Raw genomic sequence first — 21,949 nt, 5'->3', positions numbered from 1 at the left:
AGACAACAGAACCTTTGCTTCGCAGATCTGTGAAAATGGGGGTTGGAGATCAAGACAGAGAATGCTGAATTCCTAAGACAACACAGAGGAAATAGTTGGATACAGTTGATAAGAAGAGTCACTTCGGGGCTGCCCTACATATATACAGTATATTGATCAATAAATATCTGAGGATTCTTTGGAGGAGAGGGGGAAATATGCCAATGGTTGTATGTTGGCCATTGTGTCATGGAAACGGCTGTGAGGGTTGAGGGTAGCATATGGTGTGGCTGGTGATGAATATGACATTAGAAAGAGCTGCAGAAGTACAGAAAGTGAAAGTGCTGGTTGTTTTATGGACACTAATTAAGTAAACAGGATGCAAGTTGCCTAGTTGGATTTAGTCTGGCCCTCGGTCTCTGGTAGTGCCTCCTTTGGATATTCATCATTTGACAGTGTCATTATCTTTACTGCTAAAGAATTGGTGTCAAACATAACTTGTACAATAAGCACCGTTGAGTGTTTGTATCATCGACTGTAAGATCATCCATCAACCATCAGAGGATCACATAATTGCAGAATGTCAGATGGTTGGATACTTATCTGATTGATTAGGTGAACACCAAACACCAAACATAATCCAATTTATGAATTATAGCCTGTTTTCTGTGTGTTTTTGTTTTACAGTACATATACAAAAGCCAATTGTGCAGAGTTATTTCCTTGATTATCAAATATTATCCCGATCTGTGCTATGATTTTTTTGTTATTACATTTGAACTCTGCATACCCTCAGATTGCAGCAATGGGAATATTCAGGTGCTTGTAGGGAAACAGCAGGTTTATACAGGTCCTATGGAGAGAAGTGTATGATCAGGGTGAGGAGTGGGGGAGGGATGCTGAAACTGGGCTGCCATCTGGCCTCATATTCACAGGCTACAGAGGGAGAGGCCTGGTTATGATCTCCGCATGCCTATTAGTCTTGTGATCAACGGCCGTTGCAAACAAGAATGATAACCCTGAATGCTTAAGCAGTTAACATGTATAGATTGTACATACATAGGCCTAATTCTGAATAACAATAAACAAGTTAGCAATGATGATATTACTGTGAGTTCTCATCTGTGTGTAGTTTGATATTATATATAATTAGAAAAAGTAGTTATTGGTCAAAGAGTCTGCCTGTCTCTGTACGTCTGTCTGGATCTCTTTCTATACATATGTATAAATCGCTGAATTAGGATCAGCTATTTCAATGTGTAAGGCAAAATGATCAAAACAGATCCTTGAACAGTTGTAAGGGTATTTTGAGACTTTTCCGTAGCACGGGCGCGTCCAAATAAAGAAGCTTTGTGGGGAATATAGTCCGATTACAGACGGTCACATAATGGTAGAAACCAAACGAGTCACACCAAGGACATCAATACCCATAAAACCTTTCGTCTTCGCACATGCGCCTTACAGACTGTTGTGTCCATGTGTAGGCGAATCACGTGTAAGAGAATCCGTTGGTCGTCATGTCCCTGCTGTAGGATTCGTTTCGTTCTTCGTTTCATTTTGGTTTCTAGCTATCTCCTGTGTTCATTTTAAACTATTTACATTTTCTCATACATTTCACCGAAGAATGAGCGACAACGAAGATATCGATGTCGACAGTGACGTAAGTTAATGTGATTGCGTTTGTATTTTTGATTAGGGAAACGCGTGCTTTTCGTTGTTCCCTGGGGTATGTTAGCTGGCTCGATGAACTAGCTGGCAGATCAGAAATATTTTTCGACACAGTAGCCTGCAAACCCAATCAGCTGAGTAGCTTTCCAATGAAACATAACACATGCACACATGATTACTCAACAAATGATCATTTCAATATATGCATCTATCATAATGTCATCAAAAAAACTTTGTTGACTTGTTAGCGAATTTTACCAGTTTTAGCAACGTAGCTACCTAGCTAGCTAACACGGAGCTTGATTGTTATATTTGAAGCGGTGAACTGAACATCGCTTGCTAGCTGGCGCTAACTTGTCTAGAACAACAAACAGCGAGCGATGCATGCGACGGCAAAAGCAGCAAGCTATGTAGTTAAATATTACCTACAACTCGCTTGCAAGGTCAGCTAGCTAATGTAGCTAGTTAGGTAAGTCGGTGTAGAGCAGTGGTTCCCAAACAGGGGTACTTGGCCTATCCACAGGGGGTATTTGAGAAGACTCATGAGACCATAGGCTTAATGGTAAAATGCACATGAGGTACTCCAGGCAGAGTAACATTAAGTTGGTGGTAAGCGAAAAAGGTTGAGAACCACTGTTGTAGAGAAGTGTAACGTTACACGGGCAGTGTAACGTTTCTTAAGTTAGTTAGCTAGTTATACTTTGCGCTTGTACGTTATGACAGTTATCTACAAGGCTCGTGCAATTTTTCAGGTTTGATGGGGAGTTATCAACCCTGAAAATATTAACGCATGAAAGGGTAGTCTCATCCCATAAACCAAGGGGAATTGTCCTTTGAAGAAAACCAAATGGTAATGAGCTAGTATTATGTTATGCAGAGGATAAGCCATTCAGAAGTCATGTAATTTTGTGCACCCCATGAGAGGAAATAATGTACATTGTGCCCATACCATCATAGTTAATTTGTTTAGTCTTTTTGACAGGTTGTTCATACTTTATCAATAGGTGATAAGATCGTGCATTGCATTTGGTGCTGTTAAAAGCAACGTAAACAAATATTTTCATAGAGAACTAACGGAGAGTTGCCCTCACACATTTTGATGAAGCTGGATGATGGATATCAGCTCAGGATAAGAACAGTGCTATTACACTGAATCATGCCATAATGTCTTCTATGCATTAATTCAATGCTGCTTGCTGAACCCCTTATAATGCTTGGTGATAAACATGGAGTCATAATATGTTTTTTATGGCTGTTTAGAGAGCAGAGGTAGCTGCCAAGCAACCAACAAGCGGGTACCATTCTGTCCTCCTTAGAACATGAGACATTAGTGATTTCTAAAATAATATAACAAAGAAATATAAGCTAGAGGGTGGTGGTGATAAGGATCAGGGTGCATAGGAGGTAGTTTGGTATGAGACAGACATTGTCCATAGCAACAAGTATTGAAGACTTCATTCCAACAGTCAGTATTGATTCAACACTTTTATGTCATAAAAATCTCGCATCAGTCTATTTTGTTTAACTATTACTGCGATTAACTCATTAGCAATCACAATATGAAAGGTGTTAAATAATTGTGTTTTGATTTGGATGGGGATTGAAATGGTCAATTGAACATTGCTTGCTAGTTGGCACACAAAAAATAACACAAATACACGTTTGAACATTGCAGGAAGAAACCCTTTTTTTAAACACTTATTACTTGGCCTCTAATTATTGCTATTTTGGTTGATGCTGTTTTGTCTGTGGATCTCTCGTTGCAGGCAGACAAACGAGCACATCACAATGCGCTGGAGCGCAAGCGTAGGGACCACATTAAAGACAGCTTCAGCAGTTTACGGGACTCTGTGCCTGCGTTACAAGGGGAGAAGGTTAGTAAAGTTAGTAATCGATATTTTCTACTTTCCAGCTCTGACTGACTGTAGAATGAATGCTATATGAAGTTAATTTGTATGAAATGTATGAATGTCCAAATGTATTAATGCTAAATGTACTGCTGTATCAATGATGATCAAATAAGCCTCAACCATTATTTTGGTTTAGTTTTCATTTTCATTAATGATTAGCTCAGTTATGAATCAGTTTGGATTTCTACTTGGTTCCAATAAGTGAATGGTATTTAGCCCGTCTTGAATAACTGGGCCAGCAGTGCATGTTTCACCTGTAATACTGTGATAAGTGACACATGCAACATTGCCTCATGGCTGAGTTTGTCATTTGTTGCTGACAGCAATCTGTCAAACAGGCCTCCCGAGCTCAGATCCTAGACAAAGCCACAGACTACATCCAGTACATGAGACGGAAAAACCACACACACCAGCAGGACATTGACGACCTGAAGAAGCAGAATGCACTGCTGGAGCAGCAGGGTGAGTGTGGGCTCAAGGCCCAGGGACAACTGCAGTAGCAGGAGGGTGAGTGGTTGGGTCATGGGATCAGAACCATACTTATGCTGCTTTTCAGCTGTAACACCAGGGTTACACTAGTCTATTCATCCTTATCTTATACTAGGAAAATTGTGTTTCCATAGCTAGGGCTGGCAGTGAAGACTTGAGAAGAGCAGAATCAAGAACTTCTGTATAATCAAAACAGTTGCTTTGTGGGAACAGTTAGCCATTATTTAATGACAGCTGAAAGTAACAGTGGCCTGGCTTTGGCCCCAAGTGAGAGCAGGTACGCCAGAGCCGTGGCCCAGTGAGACGCAGGTGCCGGCCCACGTAGATAGAAACAGAAAGGTCTGAACCTTTTGAGTAAAACACTGGTAAATTCTGAATGGAAATGTGCCATTATGGATATGCTACTGATGGCTTTTTGCATTATCCCAATGAACAATGTTTCATGGTGAAGGGAGAGACCGATACTTCTCCTGTTGTTTTCTGACTTGTGTTTCTCTGGGTGATTGCAGTCCGTGCACTGGAGAAAGCCAAGGGGAACACTACGCTCCAGGCCAACTACACATCCTCTGACAGCAGCTTGTACACCAACCCCAAGGGGAGCACAGTGTCCGCCTTTGATGGTGGCTCCGACTCCAGCTCTGAATCAGAGCCAGAGGAGCCGCCCAACAGAAAGAAGCTGCGTGTGGAGCCCAGCTAGACCCCCATCCACAGTGCTATCACTAGAGACTCTCTTATCTACCAGCCCACTCCTCCTGTTCAGTCTCTTTCCAGCCTTCTCATGCCAGTCCAGGAGACAGAGGGAAGACTGTGATAGAGCTGCTATCATATATACAATGCTTCAACCTTTCTCTTCCCTCGCCAGCATATTGTCACACTTTCATGGCACAGCAACAACTCTCAACACCCTCAAAGTGAGGCAGCTCTGCAGTTTGAAGGAGTTAATGCGTTTAAAACCTAATTCTATTGATTCCGAATTGGATATGGAGGTGACCAGGTGTACAGCTTTAGTCTAGTTTACAACAAATAGCCCAATTTCTCTTTTTATGTCACCTCAATGAACCTGTTCAGAGTTTTGAGACTTAGGCAGAGTTTTGAGAAATTGTCCTAAGGAATAGCTTACCTTGTTAATAGTTGTACTTTTTCACTAAATTTGAAGTTGCTTTGGAAAAATATATGTAATTGCAACCCTCCTGAATCAGTGTAGATGGCTGATGTTTTCCGTCTTTGAAATATTTGTGTAATCAAATCCCAAAATTTAGAGTGATCGTTATATTGAAATGAATTTCGTATCCCATATTGTACATTTTTGTCATTTAGCTTGACCACTTGTCAATGGAGATAGATAGATGAACAATGTTGGCCTCATTTAATATATTCTCATCTCACAGGTTCAACACTTTGTTTTTATTTTTGTTATTCTCAAGGAAATTGAGATTTGAAGAAAAAAAGTTTCTTAAAATCCATACTGAATGTTACACAATGCAGTTAAAGGTAGTAAGTAACCTTTTATTTTTATGAAAGGAAAATAAATCCATATCAGTGTAGTGCATAACACTATACTCTTAAATGTCAATTCTACAAAGAAAAACTTATTTGGAAATATTTGCCTGTACTGGGAATGTTTCTTTTCTTTTTTACAGAGATAATTAGTGTGTACAAAATAGATATTTGATTGATTCCATTCCATGGAAATTACAGATATGTTGTACATACTGCCAACAATTGTCTTGCAAGTTGAGGCATACCTTTGCTATGAGACTATTATAAATAAAACTATTTTATCCTTTAGTGCTGTGTGTAGAAGGGAGACCTGGCGAAGAGGGCAGCTTAACGTCTATGCCCAAGCAAACTGAGTTTTCTTGGTATTTTGTGCCCGACAGTGCTGGGCACGGTACGTGTACACCTCTGCACTGTCCGATGTGTCAATGTTTTTGTACCACATTTTAAACCATGCCTGCTCTAAGCACTGAGTGGCATGGTGTTGGCTGGCCAATTGACACTGATGCTTTGCAGTGCGCACTGAGCACTTATCCGCACACCTGACACACACTTTTCATGCAGGTACATGCATCTCAAAGGAGCCATCTTGATATCTGGTGGAGTAAATGAATGAGTTTCAGTTTAGGAGAGTAAAGGAATGACTGGTGAAGCGTCCATATCAACATTAGGATCTCAAAGACTGGTGTTTGTCTAAGGTTGAGGACGAAAAAATGTTAGCAATTCAAAGAAGTTCAAAATGGTTGAGATATCATCTCTTTTGTTCAGTACACTAATGGCTTTCAGTTTTTGGAACATATTGTTAGAAGAGGATAAATGGTAGCAGTGGCGATTTTAGCATGTAAATCTTGGTGGCGCAAACAAAACAAAAAATATATTTTTTAACTTGCATGCCAGCAAAGCGCTACACAACACTAAACAATACATGAATTGCACTAGGATGTTGACAAACAGTGCCCACAAACTGTTAGGGCCAACATAAAGCTGTTCCAACAGCAGAGCTTTCTTTTCAGCACCATGGAGTGATTCCTTACCACTGTTACACCTGACTATCAGTAGATAGTTAACTGCCATCGAAACAGTTAATTCAGCCTCATTTAATGCCTTTAAAAAAAACATGGCTGACTTGCTTAAACAAATGTGATTTCTGACAATTGAAAAGTACAAACTATGGCATGTAAGGGGATGGCGAGCAGATAAGAGAAAATCTGTAATTTCGATTGCGAGCTAGGACTGACGTCAATATAACTATTTGTACTGCAACAGAATTCAGAACTTGGGCCATTCTCACAGTATTCTCCCTGTACACAAAGTCAGAACCGTAGGATAAATAAAGGGGCATATAAGCAGACAATGAAAGCTCTTACAAAATGTATTGATTACATTTTTCTAAAACAGGCTATGGGCTACATGTGTTCCACATGTGCTCCAAGTCAGAACAGTAGGCTAAGCTATGAGGGGGAGAGGCACCAAATTATTAGGGTGAGACACATGGGCTACTAACAGCTTACTACACAACATAATTTGTGTTACTTTCTTAGCTACAGTAATCATATCTCCCTAGCATATTACATGCTGCATACAATACATTTTGGGACTCTCCTTGTGCTGTGCTTACTTGAACCGGAAGGTGGCATGGCGGTTCTTCGTGGGCAAATTTATTCATCAAAGTATTCTCTCAATGAACTCTTTTTTTTGGGGGGGGGGGGGGGGGGGGGGGTTGAATCATGACGTCAGTGATCTTCAGGTCGGAGCGCTAGAAAAGGCCTGAGTTCCCGAGTTGGATGACCAAACTTATTTTCCCAGTCTGAGCTCTTTTTTCTCAAGAGTTCCCAGTTGTATTGAGCGTGGCAGATGTCATGCTGGATTGACAGAATCTTAAACTCAGACTTGGACCACACACCCACCCCACGGAATAGCAGGCTAGTGATTGCTTGGCAACGCTTGCAGTTAGCCACTGATTCCTTCCAAAACACTAATTGTGGAATTCATGATTTCCAACTTGTAATGGTCGATGAGCACCGGTACATTTTATCTATAATTTCTCTTCGTATGACAATAATTGAAAAGGATTTGCCAGTAGATTGTCAACGTGATTCATGATAATGACTGCTTGTCTAGCTTTCTAGCTAAGATTTTGAGAATATGATGTTGACATGATCAGTCCGATCAAAGCTACCATAGATATGTTATTTTATGTAATTGTATCTGTGGCCAATGACCTTGAGCCTTCATTGATGGGCACTTCTAATGTAACTCTATGGCAGCACACAAGGGGCTTCCATTTTTGAGCTCCCCCTGTAGATGTATGTGGTGTCCCCATGAGTGACAGAACACTGAGCCAATCACGGCGCAACTAGAGAACATTACCAACCCCGCCACTCCGTATTTTCCGCTGGCTTCCCCACCACCTCAGAAAGCACTGAGCTAGGCTGGAACATCCACATTTTGGAGCTGCCTTACTCAAGAAAGAAAAACAAAGTGACCATGTTTGTATGTGGCTTTATTAACTCAATGATTATTTTAACATTGTTTGTAAACTGATATGTGACACGGAATTACAAAATAACATGCAAAACAAACAGGTGGAGCACAAAACAGGTTGGGCTCCGCCCCACTTACCCTGAATGGCGAGTCGCCACTGGATGGTAGACTGGAATGTCCATCCATATACAACACTATCTGCTGCACTAGTCTATCAACACCATGGTAAGCTTATTGCGGGTTATGCATACATCAAAACCCTAGCCCTTGATCATGACACTGTTTCAGTACATTACACATAAGTCATTGACGAAGAAGTCTTTTGGGCGGGGGACTTTTGTTAAGAGCCATGGCGGTCCGGTTTCGGAAGCACAATGACGTTATGTTTCATATCAGCGAGAAATTTAAAAGTTTAAATTAAAACAAAGTTATAGATTTAGTGTTCCCACACGGCCATATCCACCTGTGCTATCTAACGTGCTCTGAACACCTGTGTGGAAGTGTAGTTTCGGCAGATGGAGGCACACAGCTGTATGGAGGATTTTTGAAGGATTCTTTCACGCTGTTGAAAGATAAGGGCCATATCGCAAATTATGATTGACGTTAAAACAAAGTTCACATGAGCCAACAGCTGAAAACTAGGGAAATGGCAGAGTTAGACCTAGTTTCAAGAACTACAACAACAACAACAAAAAAAAACAGGAGGAAAGAGTCCCAGTATTTGTTACGAGAAACACTGACATCTCCTGGTAGATAATGGCAACGTATCAATATTAATGAAATCGGTCTGCGCAGTTTAACATGAATTGAAGATGTATTACCAAATGCTAACGTTACCATTTTGACACTACATTTAAGATACCGCTTACATGTTTTTTTTTTTTTTACTTTACAGAGATGAAACGTATATAGGCAATTTTTCATTTGAGTGAGGCACATGGGGAGATAGACAAAGGCATTTTTTTACAAAGGCTAATTTGTAACCACTATTTTTGTGGTGCTGTTGTCGCTTCTCCAAGCCTTTTGATCTAACCGCCGTACTAAAAGCATGTTCGATCCTCCCATCTGTCAGATTTCTGGCAAATCATAGAGCAGCCCCCATGCAAGTGAGTTTTCGCTGAACAAGAAACTAGTTTTTTTTGTCCGCCATGGCAAAGCAGTATGACGTTTTGCTCAGGTTGCTACTTTTAGGAGATTCCGGGGTTGGAAAGACCTGTTTGTTGTGCAGGTTCACTGATAATGAATTCCATTCGTCGCATATCTCTACACTTGGTAAGCTGCTGTTGATTGCAATTGGCTAGTTTGACTGTTGACTGATTCAGGCAAGTTTGCCGCGAATATGCAACTCCCACTAAGTGATTGACAGCAATTCTATACGAAACGCTTGACGGGACTTTTCCTAATAGATTTAAAATGCTGTCACCTAAGACTTGATTGAATGACATATTTCTGAAACTCTACTATGCCGTAGTCCGCACTGTATCGAATAGGAATTTGTTCTTAACTGACTTGCCTAGTTAAATAAATCAAATGTTGTTTTTGTTAGGCCTGCAAACCTAAAAGAGACTTTTCACAAACACCAGTTTTCTAAAGAACATGCCACTACTAGAACCAGTTGATTGTTTCCATTATTCCGTGTTCAACATAATTTTCCCCTGGACCCAGGCTGTGGACTCATTTGTTTAGAAACTCCAGTGTGAGCTCACTGGACAGTGCTCAAGATAGGCCTCAGTCACATTACATTACCAATTATTCTCTAAATAGGGTTAGATTCCCATCTATCATCATGATAAAAAATGTTGTCCATTGAGAAACACATGGTTTAAAGGAATATCTAGTTTTCAGCCAACAGGTGTAGGCATATATTTAGTCGCCTAAGCATTCAGAATGGACTAAGGATCTAAAACTGGACAAAACTTTCATGGTACAGTGTTTTCTGCAATAATGATCACATACAGGGCCTTTTAGCCTATTATGGATGGGGGAAGCTTTAAGGAAATACGCCTCTCTTTTGCAGAGCACAATGGAACTGCAGGATCTGTAATTGCTTAGAAAGCCTCTCCAAGCCTGATGATGGTATTTACTCGGAAGGGAGGTCTTTCTTGAACAGGAAGTGGCAGGGTTGGGGGAAATTAATCTTCTGCGTTCCCTCTGATTGTGTAACTCCATTACTCCACCACTTCATTTTTGTTTTCATACAAAGTACAGGTATAGACAGACAATGTAACTCACATTAAAATGGTGCGCTCAATACTGAAGCCTTTCTTCCCCTATTTATGTGGCCAATGTCTAATGATAATGACAAATGTGATATGCAGCAGAAAATGGACTGATTGGCCAGAATAACTTCTGTTTTGTTTATTTCCCATGGGTCATCGGCAGTCATTGCACCCTCTTATTTATGAAAATGGTGGTGATCCAGCAGTATGACTGACTGGGTAACAGAGCAGGGGTTCTGTTTAGAAAAGCAGCAGATTACAGGAAAGTGTGTGTGTGTGTATATATATGTGTATATGTATGTATGTATGTATGTGTGTATATATATATACACACAAAGGCACATGTCTTCAGGTTGTTTATCTAACCCTGTAACTTTCTTCCTCCTGTTTGTTCAACTTAAACAAAACAATATGTGATCAGAAGGAATGGGGAAGGTTGTGACTTACATTGCAGCTCTACTGGTGTGTTTAATCTCTGTGAAGCAATCTTAGCTGCTGCTGATCTACTAATACGATTGTATTTGGTTGGTGTTAGTGAGGGGGATGGGTCCGTTAGAGTAGCATACAGAACAGAATCAGACGAAGGCACCTGATGTCTCCCCTCCTAGATTCTACTTCTGCTTCATTCCTTATTATTGTTCAGTCTTGAACCCCCATCCCCAGTTCCTGAAATGCAGTGTTACCCACTAAATTAGCTCAATTAAGATTTGGCTGGCCTCACTGGCAGTGAATGTAATGTCAGACGTGTTGAACACATGATTATCCTATAACACTGGCACAGGGACACGCATGCAAAGGTAGTGAAGCATGTACAGCATGTCAAATTTGAATGTGCTCTCTCTCCCATCTGTCAGTGTTGGGGTGCTAAGTGGGAAGGCTGCCTCCATCGCTATTGAAGATGATGACATGGCATTTTTTAGTCATGTCCAACACACAGTCAGAATGGTTTCTAACATGACTAGAAGCACAGTTTGGATTTACCAAGAACATATAATGGCCAGTCTGTTGCCTGAAGCATATCCTTGTGTGACGTGTTTGTGTCAGCTCTGTGTTTACTCTGTTTGTGGCAGGTATGGTGGTTGTGACAATGTTGCAAGCAACTGACATTTTACGTCTGACTATTTGATGGGTTTTTATGCTTTTTCAACTGTGAAGCTATCACACACCACTGACATTTACAGTGCCTTGCGAAAGTATTCGGCCCACTTGAACTTTGCGACCTTTTGCCACATTTCAGGCTTCAAACATAAAGATATAAAACTATTTTTTTGTGAAGAATCAACAACAAGTGGGACACAATCATGAAGTGGAACGACATTTATTGGATATTTCAAACTTTTTTAACAAATCAAAAACTGAAAAATTGGGCGTGCAAAATTATTCAGCCCCTTTACTTTCAGTGCAGCAAACTCTCTCCAGAAGTTCAGTGAGGATCTCTGAATGATCCAATGTTGACCTAAATGACTAATGATGATAAATACAATCCACCTGTGTGTAATCAAGTCTCCGTATAAATGCACCTGCACTGTGATAGTCTCAGAGGTCCGTTAAAAGCGCAGAGAGCATCATGAAGAACAAATAACACACCAGGCAGGTCCGAGATACTGTTGTGAAGAAGTTTAAAGCCGGATTTGTAAATGACAAAAATGGAATTTCCATGAGCAAGATGACGGATTGAAAGGACATTCAACTGTGATAAGTGGGTATCTAAAAAAAAAAAAAACAGTCCCCATCAGTGTCTACTTCCAACCTGGCCAATATACATTTTTGTTAGCCAAGTGGAAGAATGTTACGTTACCAGCGATACTTATTGACTAGTACAGGCTGATTTGGTAAGTCATGAGAAGGAAAATGTGCCAATATGATGTCATTTCTTTTTATCATTTATTTATTCAGGAAAAACTTGTTTTAACCACCAGTAGGATAGGCTACAATATTTGAGCCTTCAGTAAAACTACAGTCCTGCAATGGGGAAAGATTAAACAGGATAGCACGAGTGAAATTAAATAAAACCAATTGAGACAAAAGATAGATGAATTAACAAGCCAATAGTAACATGTTTGCCATGCATAACAATATATTTTTGTATTCTGTAGGAGTGGATTTCAAAATGAAAACATTAAAAATAGATGGCATTAAAGTGCGCGTACAGATCTGGTGAGTGAACAGATCTTTGCGAGAACAACTCACTCACTATAATGCAGTAGTTACTGACACATCCATCACAAATGTCATGTTTTCATTATGTAAGTGTAAGATATACTTTACCTCTTTGATTGAGACATATTCTGATATGTGGTCACATCACCATGTAAAACTGGGGATTGCCTCTATGCCTTTCTGTCTACACTAGGGATACTGCTGGCCAGGAACGGTACCAGACCATCACCAAGCAGTACTACAGACGGGCACAGGTGGGTTCTCTACACACCAATAATCAATGAAGTACATAAATGAAGTACATTACCAGAGTTAAAACCATTTACAACATCAAGTGCTTGGTCCCGTGCTCACCGTTAGTTATGTGCTCACAATCGGTCATGACGGTCCCTCCCTCCTCTTTATCATTCACCAGGGTTTTATCCTGGTGTATGACATCACTAGTTCCCGTTCCTTTCAGCACATTGTGAAGTGGGCTAGCGATGTGGATGAGGTAAGGCTAACACCTACTGATCAAACTGCTCTCCTTCATTCACTTGGTCAGTCTCTTTGTCTCCCATTCTCTGTTTCTCCCATTCTCTGTTTCTGTTTATCTTTGTTTGTTACCCAGTTTTTACATATTTTTATTGAACTGTAGGTGCCCAGTCGTCTTTTTCACAACCCTGTCTCAATATGTTTAAGTTTGCACTTGACCAGGTGCAGAGGATCCTGGTGGGGAACAAGGCTGATGAGGAGCAGAAGAGGAAAGTGCCTAAAGAACAAGGGAACAAGGTTGGCCTTTATCTTGCTGTTTTCCTCAGTCATAATAGTTTTCTTTCATACACAGTTTGACATTTTCCATCCTTAATGAACTCTTGTGTTACAGCTAGCAAAAACCTATGGAATGGAGTTCTTTGAGACAAGTGCCTGCACCAACTGCAACATAAATGAGGTGAGTCATAGGCCTTATTGAGTCAATACCTTGTATGTACTCTATTGGGTGATTATGTGAGGCAATTGTGATAAAATATTTTCTTTACGTCTTCCAGTCGTTCACCCGGTTGACAGAGCTGGTCCTGCATGCTCACAAGAAAGAGATGGATGCCTTCCAGGGTTCAATTAATAAATACCTAGACATGACTTATCTGGAGGGAGAGCAGGACAAAGAGGACAACTCCCAGAAGGCCTGCGCATGTTAGCATGAGGCAAAACTCTCAACCTGGGAGTGTTTGGCTAAAATATTTAGTTGTTTTTGCAATACCTCTGGCCCTGTGACATAATGGCAATGAAATTATGATTTACTTATTAAATCTGTGAGGACAGTTGAGTCGGAAGTTTACATACACCTTAGCCAAATACATTTAAATTCAGTTTTTCACAATTCCTGACATTTAATCCCAAGTGAAAATTCCCTGTCTTAGGTCAGTTAGGACCACCACTTTATTTTAAGAATGTGAAATGTCAGAATAATAGTAGAGAGAATGATTTATTTCAGCTTTTATTCCTTTCATCACATTCCCAGTGGGTCAGAAGTTTACATACACTCAATTAGTATTTGGTAGTATTGCCTTCCACAAGCTTCCCACAATAAGTTGGGTGAATTTTGGCCCATTCCTCCTGACGAAGCTGGTGTAACTGAGTCAGGTTTGTAGACCTTCTTGCTTGCACACGCTTTTTCAGTTCTGCCCACAAATTTTCTATAAGATTGAGGTCAGGGCTTTGTGATGGCCACTCCAATACCTTGACTTTGTTGTCCTTAAGCCATTTTGCCACAACTTTGGAAGTATGCTTGGAGTCATTGTCCATTTGGAAGACCCATTTGCGATCAAGCTTTAACTTTAACTGATGTCTTGAGATGTTTCTTCAATATATCCACATAATGGGGCCCTCCCGGGTGGCGCAGTGGTCTAAGGCACTGCATTGCAGTGATAGCTGTGCAACCAGAGACTCTGGGTTCGGCTCTGTCGCAGCCGGCCGCGACCGCGCACAATTGGCCCAGCGTCGTCCAGGTTAGCGAGGGTTTGGCCGTTAGGGATATCCTTGTCTCATTGTGGACTAGCGACTCCTGTGGCGGGCCGGGCGCAGTGCATGCGGACCAGGTTTCTAGGTGTACGGTGTTTCCTCCGACACATTGGTGCGGCTGGCTTCCAAGTTGGATGCGCGCTGTGTCAAGAAGCAGTGCGGCTTGGTTGGGTTGTGTTTCGGAGGACGCATGGCTCTCGACCTTTGCCTCCCCCGAGTCCGTACGGGTGTTGCAGCGATGAGACAAGACAGTAAATAACAAATGGATACCACGAAATTGGGGAGAAAAAGTGGGTAAAAAAAATATATATATATATATATAATTTCCCTATAAAATCATGCCTTCTATTTTGTGAGGTGCACGAGTCCCTCCTGCAGCAAAGCACCCCCACAACATGATGCTGCCACCCCCGTGCTTCACTGTGTTCTTCGGCTTGCAGGCCCCTTTTTCCTCCAAACATAACGATGGTCATTATGTCCAAACAGTTCTATTTTTGTTTCATCAGACCAGAGGACATTTCTCCAAAAAGTATGATCTTTGTCCCCATGTGCAGTTGCAAACCGTATTCTGGCTTTTTATGGCGGTTTGGAGCAGTGCCTTCTTCCTTGCTGAGCGGCCTTTCAGGTTACATCGATATAGGACTCGTTTTACTGTGGATATAGATACTTTTGTACCTGTTTCCTCCAGCATCTTCCAAGGTCCTTTGCTGTTGCTCTGGGATTAATTTGCACTTTTCGTACCAAGTACGTTAATCTCTAGGAGACAGAACGTGTCTCCTTCCTGAGCGGTATGACGGCTGCGTGGTCCCATGGTGTTTATACTTGCGTACTATTGTTTGTACAGATGAACGTGGTACCTCTAGGCAATTGGAAATTGCTCCCAAGGATGAACCGGACTTGTGGAGGTCTAAAATTTTTTGGGCTGATTTCTTTTGATTTTCCAATTATGTCAAGCAAAGAGGCACTGAGTTTGAAGGTAGGCCTTGAAATACATCCACGGGTACACCTCCAATAGGCTAATTGACATAATTTGAGTCAATCAGAAGCCTCTAAAACCATGACATAATTTTCTGCTGTTTAAAAGCACAGTCAACTTAGTGTATGTAAACTTCTGATTCACTGGAATTGTGATACAGTGGAATAATCTGCCTGTAAACAATTGTTGGAAAAATTGTGTGTCATGCGCAAAGTAGATGTCCTAACCGACTTGCCAAAACTATAGTTTGTTAACAAGAAATTTGTGGAGTGGTTGAAAAACAAGTTTTAATGACTCCAACATAAGTGTATGTACACTTCCGACTTCAACTGTATGTTCGGTTTTTACTGACTGTTGCTCAGTTTCATGCATTTTATAGTTTTACTCACTGTTAAATGTTCATCTTCATGTGTTGTTTTATAGTTACTTGACCTTTTCATGTTTATTACCCGGCTTTGCAACACCCAAACTGATGGCACCCTGAGTTGAGTAGTCAACATGTAATAAGAAGATTTGCCTGCAGATGGGCTGCTGTCTGCAATGCTACACTGAAAGTTGCAGCTCCACTCGTTTGGATCGACAAGGTATACTTAAGCCTACCCCTGTATAATTTGTGTTGCCACCAGGGGCGTCATGCACCCCAAAAATCTGAGGTGCACAAAGTACATGAGGAGGATTGGCAGGTGGATCGGAAGAGGGCTCAATTTAGCTTTTTCCTGCATCTAGAGCCATCAATATGCATAATTTTATATACATTTTTTCCCTGCTTATCTAAGCATACCTCTTGAGCTGTCTATTGTCCTGACTGGTGGATATTTTTTTTTAAGAGACTAAAATCTCGGGTAAAATATTTTAAGGAATGTGAGTCTTCAATACATTTAGTTATTGCTTGCTTTTCTCAAATCTACTAACCTTGCTGGCAGGCATGCCAGCTAAGATTGTTAGACAAGCTAGCTACTGTAACTTGATAGCCTGAAATGCCTTCTTGGTAGCTAGTTATGAGGTTAGGAGATTGGGAATCTAAATGGGCTAGTTAAAGCCAACGTCATAAAATTGTTTGGTGGCTAGTAGCGTTAGTATTTATTTTTACTTTTTAAACGAGACAAATCTGAGGGTGCGCGTGCCCCTGTGTCCCCATGGGCATGATGCCTCTTAAAGTTTTGCCACAATTTGAACCTTCATATCACAAACGTTGCTGTCTACTTGAAAAAGCTAATTATGTTTACAAATTAATTTGCTAAATAGATTAATAGTGGGACGGACCAAAGAGAATCTGAAGCTCTTGATTGGTGCTTTAGGAGATGAGACGAGGAAATGGGAGATAGGGTGGGCAGAGGGCATGGTTAAATTATTCACACGCAGAAATAAAATCCAGGCTAGCAAGAAGGGCTCATTTACCTGTGGAAGACTAACCCATACTCAAACATGCATGAAGCCAAAAACTCTAATCTAAAACAGACATAATGTTCAATACTATTGTTAGTAGCTTGAATGTTTTGTGAATTTACAAGTTGTCATGACAAATTCTAGGTATTTTTACAGGTTGAAAAGCTGTAGCAAATGCCACTATGGTGCATGCACATACACTATTATAAAGGGCTGTATACATGGTTCCCTTCTCAATATTCTCACAGGAAATAAGTCATTTGTAATGACAACTGTACTTTTTATTTATATATATATATATATGAAGTTACCTTTTATTTAACAAGGTAAGTCAGTTAAGAACAAATTCTTATTTACAATGACGGCCAAAGCATGACGATGCTGGGCCAATTGTGTGCCGCACTATGGGACTCCCAATCACAGCCAGATGTGATACAACCTGGATTCAAACCAGGGACTGTAGTGATGCCCCTTGCACTGAGATGCGGTGCCTTAGACCGCTGCGCCACTCAGGAGTCAAATACTAGCATAGTGTATTTTACTGTACATTATATCTCTGGTAAATGTTTCGATACTGTGGAATACATTGTTACTAGATCAGATTCACAGACAAGAGTCTGACTGTAAAACCGCTAGGTGTATTTGGCCAACATGAAGAACATGTCATTTGTATAAAAAAACATTACGTATTTAGTATGTAAGTAATCTTGTTTTTTAAATTAGGCCATTTTAACAAACCATGCAACGAATAACCATAGATTTAATTTAACATGACCCCGTTCATACCGTTCTGTGCAAGTTTACAAGCTGAGATATGAGCCTATCTACCTTTGTGTGTTACAGTATTGTATGTCAGGTGGGTATCATTTTACTGCAGAGATATTTGACACCAAGGTAAGGCAGGCACATATCTGAAGTCCGGTGACCTGAGGTAGTAATACACACAGACACACTGGTCCTCACTACTGCCAGTAACTACAGAACAGGACCATGGCGTTCATCGCGAAGACCTTCTATGATCTGAAGGCCACGACCCTGGAGGGGGATTCAGTAGATTTCAATGTGTTTCGAGGGCGGGTGGTCCTCATTGAGAATGTGGCATCGCTCTGAGGGACAACCACCCGGGACTACAGCCAGCTCAACTTGCTCCAGAGCAAGTACCCTCACCGGCTAGTGGTCCTGGGCTTCCCCTGCAATCAGTTTGGCTACCAGGTCAGTATGTGACATTGTGGCCTTTGGTTATGTGGTTCTGTAAAATCAATGAAAACAAGCTAATCTAGTAAAAGATTCTGTTAATTTAAAGGTATCGGGCGATTTGTTTAATGATTCATGTCAGATGAGAATGTTGCATGTTTTACAGGAGAACTGTTCAAATGGGGAGATCCTGAACTCATTAAAGTATGTGCGTCCAGGAGATGGCTACCAGCCTGGCTTCACTGTCTTTGAAAAGTGTGATGTGAATGGAACCAACACCCACCCTGTCTTTGCCTATTTGAAAGACAAACTTCCCTATCCTGATGATGATCCACACACCCTCATCCAGGATCCTAAATTCCTCATCTGGAGTCCCATCAGCAGGACAGACATCTCTTGGAATTTTGAGAAATTCCTTGTTGGGCCAGAGGGAGAGCCCTTTAAACGTTACAGCAAAAAATTTGAGACTATCAACATCGAGCCTGACATTCAAAGACTGTTGAGACTAACCAAGACCTGAAAATAGCATGGGAATGTTCTCCTTGTGTACTACTCATTCTGCTACACAAATGACTTCACATCTATGATAGACAGGGACTATTATGGCGTCGTCCATCCTTTTGAGTTTTACTAAATGAGGTTAATATTCTAAAAACTTGGGAGTATTATCTGAGGCCATGTAAATGCTCAAGAGTTGTGGGTTATGCCTTGATAAGTCTTCTTGCTCATGTAATAAAAATATGGAAAGCATCAGCTATATTTTTGTATGTCCTCCAGCAGTGATCCTGACCTATAGTAAACCCTCTCCCCTGTATTTTTCTATGCTGGCCAGCAGGTGGTGCCACTAACTTGAGTTTGGATTAGATTTTTGCCACCAACTCGTTGAGTTGTTAGTGAAGTTTGTCAGACAAAAGGCAATATATAAGGTAACTGTAGTTGGAATAAAAATTATTTGATTCTACTTGTAAAAACTGTTCTTATCGTTCCACCATATCCCATGTGTATTAATCATGTTATAATTTGGCATTTTCTAGTTTCACATTACACTTTTATTTTACTGACTGTCCAATGTTTCCAGATTTCTATGAAATATGACATATAATTAATAACAACATGAGTGACGAAGTTTTCGTTCCAAAAAATGGTAATTAAGTATGTTAAACACATTTTGTTTTGGAATAGTGTGGGTGTGTAAATGGGTTAGCTGACAACATCACGAAAATGATGTGCACACTTCAATGGGGCTGTAGTCCGTGTGTTGTAATTCTGGATGACCAGGGTCTGGATTCCCCATAGCGATGGAATTTAGGCATACGTGACGTGTTTCCCAAAACACCATCCAGTTAACTGTTCCAAAGTGAAACTTAACTGTGTTGTTACAGGAGCTGCTGTCCCATGCTGAAAATTATTCCAGAAAATAGTCTTAAAAGGATCCGCCCCTTTTTAAAAATATCAGCCTAAAATGACATACTCAAATATAACTGCCTGTAGGCCTTGAAGCAAGGATATGCATATTCTTGGTACCATTTGAAGGGAAACACTTTGAAGTTTGTGGAAATGTGAAAGGAATGTAAGAGAATATAACACAATAGATCTGGTAAAATATAATACAAAGGAAAAAACAACTTTTTTTGTACCATCATCTTTGAAATGCAAGAGAAAGGACATAATTATTATTCCAGGCCAGGTGCAATTTAGATTTTGGTGTGTGTGCAAAGTTTTAGACTGATCCAATGAACCATTGCATTTCTGTTCAAACTTTTGTATCAAGACTGCTCAAATGTGCTTAATTTTTTTATTCACTTTTTATGTTCAAAATTGTTTACTCTCCTCAAACAATAGCATGGTATTATTTCACTGTAATAGCTACTGCAAATTGGACAGTGCAGTTAGCTTAAATTCTTGTTAATCTTTCTGCCAATATCAGATATGTCTATGTCCTGGGAAATTGTCTTGTTACTTACAACCTCATGCTAATTGCATTAGCCTACGTTAGCTCAACAATCCCGAGGGCGGGACATCGATCCCAAAGATGCAAAGAGCTTGTTGTAGCCTTAAATTATTTATGGCTATTCAGTCTATTTTACAGAATGCAATTTTCCCAACAAGAGAAATACAAACCTGTAGCCTATTATGTATATTTGTATCATACACTGAACAAAAATATAAATGAAACATGCAACAATTTCAAAGATTTAACTGAGTTACAGTTCATATAAGGAAATCAGTCAATTGAAATAAATTCAGTAGGCCCTAATCTATAGAGTTCACATGACTGGGAATACAGAAATGCATCTGTTGGTCACAGATACATTTTTAAAAAGTAGGGGCATGGATCAGAAAAACAGTCCGTGTCTGGTGTGACCACAATTTGCCTCATGCAGCACGACACATCTCCTCCACATAGAGTTGATCAGGCTGTTGATTGCCGCCTGTGGAATGTCCCACTTGTCTTCAATGGCTGTGCAAAGTTTCTGGATATTGGCGAGAACTGGAGCACGCTGTAGTACCTGTCAATCCACAGCATTCCATACAGGCTCAATGGGTGACAGGTCTGGTGAGTATGCAGGCCATGGACTAACTGGGACATTTTCCGCTTCCAGGAATTGTGTACAGATCCTTGCGACATTGGGGACTTGCATTATCATACTGAAACATGAGGTGCTGGCAGCGGATGAATGGCATGACAATGGACTTCAGGATCTCGTCACGGGATCTCTGTGTATTCAAATTACAATCAATAACATGCAATTGTGTTCGTTGTCCGTAGCTTATGCCTGCCCATACTATAACCCCTCCACCATGGGGCACACTGTTCACAATGTTGAGATCAGCAAACCGTTCGCCCACACAACACCATACATGCTGTCTGCCATCTGCCTGGTACAGTTACAACCGGGATTCATCCAGGAAGAGCACACTTCTCCAGCTTGCCAGTGGCCATCAAAAGTGAGCATTCTTCCACTGAAGTGGGTTACAATGCCAAACTGCATTCAGGTCAAGACCCTGGTGAGGAGCACGAGCATGCAGATGAGCTTCCCCGAGACGGTTTCTGACAGTTTGTGCAAATTCTTCGGTTGTGCAAACCAAAAGTTTCATCAGCTGTCCGGATAGCTGGTCTCAGAAAATTCTGCAGATGAAGAAGCCGGATGTGAGGCATTGTGTTCACAACGTTGACATTAGCCAACTGCTCACTCACATGACGCCATACACATGATCTGCAGTTGTGAGGCCGGTTGGACAGACTGCCAAATTCTTTAAAATGACGTTGGTAGAGAAATTAACATTAAATTCTCTGGCTACAGCTCTGGTGTGCATTCATACAGTCAGCATGCCAATTGCATGCTCCTTCAAAACTGTTGTGTGACAAAACTATACGTTTTAAAGTGGCCTTTTTATTGTCCCCAGCACAATCAACTTCTTGATTTTCCACACCTGTCTGGTGGATGTATTGTCTTGGCAAAGGAGAGATGCACAACATTTTAGAGAAATAAGCTTTTTGTGCTTATGGAAAATGTCTGGGATATTTTATTTCAGCTCATGAACCATGGGACCAACATGTTCGGGTTGATATTTTTGTTCCGTAAATGTTTGCCATGTGTTATGTATTCTAAGTGTTTTCTTGTGCTATTTTGTATGCAATGTTTGATTATGTAATTTCAGCATTTCTTCAGTTTGTCTAAACTGGGAGCAAATATGAATAAAGTCAAAGTTGCTTTTTCAACATGACCTAAAAATAGGATGACAATGGTTTCCATAATTGCTCAACAAATCAGTGAGCTTCAAGTAGGCCTACAGGTATTATACAATTAAATAATTAAACAATAAAAATAGTAGCAAGCTAATTGTTGCCATATACCTAATAGGTTGACATTTAGGTCATTGGTTAGGTTACAGTAAAATGTCAGCTTTTCGATAATACTAGCCTACAGGCCTAATAGATACAAATATTTAAGTGGCCTAATGTGTTAATACTAGGTAGGTCT

The 21,949-nt window shown here is 40.6% G+C and overlaps 2 protein-coding genes and 1 pseudogene across 5 annotated transcripts; all 3 read left to right on the top strand.

The window, feature by feature from the left end:
- The first annotated feature begins 1,432 nt into the window (after positions 1–1,432).
- LOC139375241 (protein max-like) lies at positions 1,433–5,834 on the top strand. Of its 4 annotated transcripts, none has more exons than XM_071116844.1 (4): positions 1,433–1,639; positions 3,414–3,521; positions 3,896–4,019; positions 4,556–5,834. In XM_071116844.1, the coding sequence occupies exons 1-4, from the start codon at positions 1,604–1,606 to the stop codon at positions 4,741–4,743; spliced, it is 456 nt and encodes a 151-aa protein (XP_070972945.1). In that variant the 5' UTR covers positions 1,433–1,603; the 3' UTR covers positions 4,744–5,834. The 4 variants fall into 4 exon arrangements, with proteins under 4 accessions (XP_070972945.1, XP_070972943.1, XP_070972941.1 ...); XM_071116842.1 differs by having other exon boundaries at positions 1,446–1,639; positions 3,881–4,019; XM_071116840.1 differs by having other exon boundaries at positions 1,472–1,639; positions 3,414–3,530; positions 3,881–4,019.
- Positions 5,835–8,981: 3,147 nt separating this feature from the next.
- Positions 8,982–16,234, top strand: LOC139375239 (ras-related protein Rab-15-like). Its single transcript, XM_071116839.1, has 7 exons — positions 8,982–9,299; positions 12,343–12,403; positions 12,600–12,660; positions 12,822–12,899; positions 13,088–13,177; positions 13,272–13,337; positions 13,435–16,234. The coding sequence occupies exons 1-7, from the start codon at positions 9,176–9,178 to the stop codon at positions 13,582–13,584; spliced, it is 630 nt and encodes a 209-aa protein (XP_070972940.1). The 5' UTR covers positions 8,982–9,175; the 3' UTR covers positions 13,585–16,234.
- An 868-nt stretch (positions 16,235–17,102) lies between these two features.
- On the top strand, positions 17,103–18,926 carry LOC139375240 (glutathione peroxidase 2-like; annotated as a pseudogene).
- Positions 18,927–21,949: the final 3,023 nt, after the last annotated feature.

Source organism: Oncorhynchus clarkii, chromosome 19 (assembly GCF_045791955.1).
Source record: "Oncorhynchus clarkii lewisi isolate Uvic-CL-2024 chromosome 19, UVic_Ocla_1.0, whole genome shotgun sequence".
NCBI classification, from domain to species: Eukaryota; Metazoa; Chordata; class Actinopteri; order Salmoniformes; family Salmonidae; genus Oncorhynchus; species Oncorhynchus clarkii.
Note: the sequence above shows the minus strand (reverse complement) of the source record. Positions and strands in the feature narration are given on the sequence as shown.

Excerpts from the sequence above, each read along its gene's own strand:
- LOC139375241 (XM_071116840.1), top strand. The coding sequence starts at position 1,604 with ATGAGCGACAACGAAGATATCGATGTCGACAGTGAC. Across the intron at positions 3,531-3,880 it reads AAGGGGAGAAGGTTAGTAAA|CAATCTGTCAAACAGGCCTC; the intron begins GTTAGTAATCGA and ends TGTTGCTGACAG. Across the intron at positions 4,020-4,555 it reads TGCACTGCTGGAGCAGCAGG|TCCGTGCACTGGAGAAAGCC; the intron begins GTGAGTGTGGGC and ends GGGTGATTGCAG.
- LOC139375239 (XM_071116839.1), top strand. The coding sequence starts at position 9,176 with ATGGCAAAGCAGTATGACGTTTTGCTCAGGTTGCTACTTTTAGGAGAT. Across the intron at positions 12,404-12,599 it reads AAAGTGCGCGTACAGATCTG|GGATACTGCTGGCCAGGAAC; the intron begins GTGAGTGAACAG and ends TGTCTACACTAG. Across the intron at positions 12,661-12,821 it reads AGTACTACAGACGGGCACAG|GGTTTTATCCTGGTGTATGA; the intron begins GTGGGTTCTCTA and ends ATCATTCACCAG.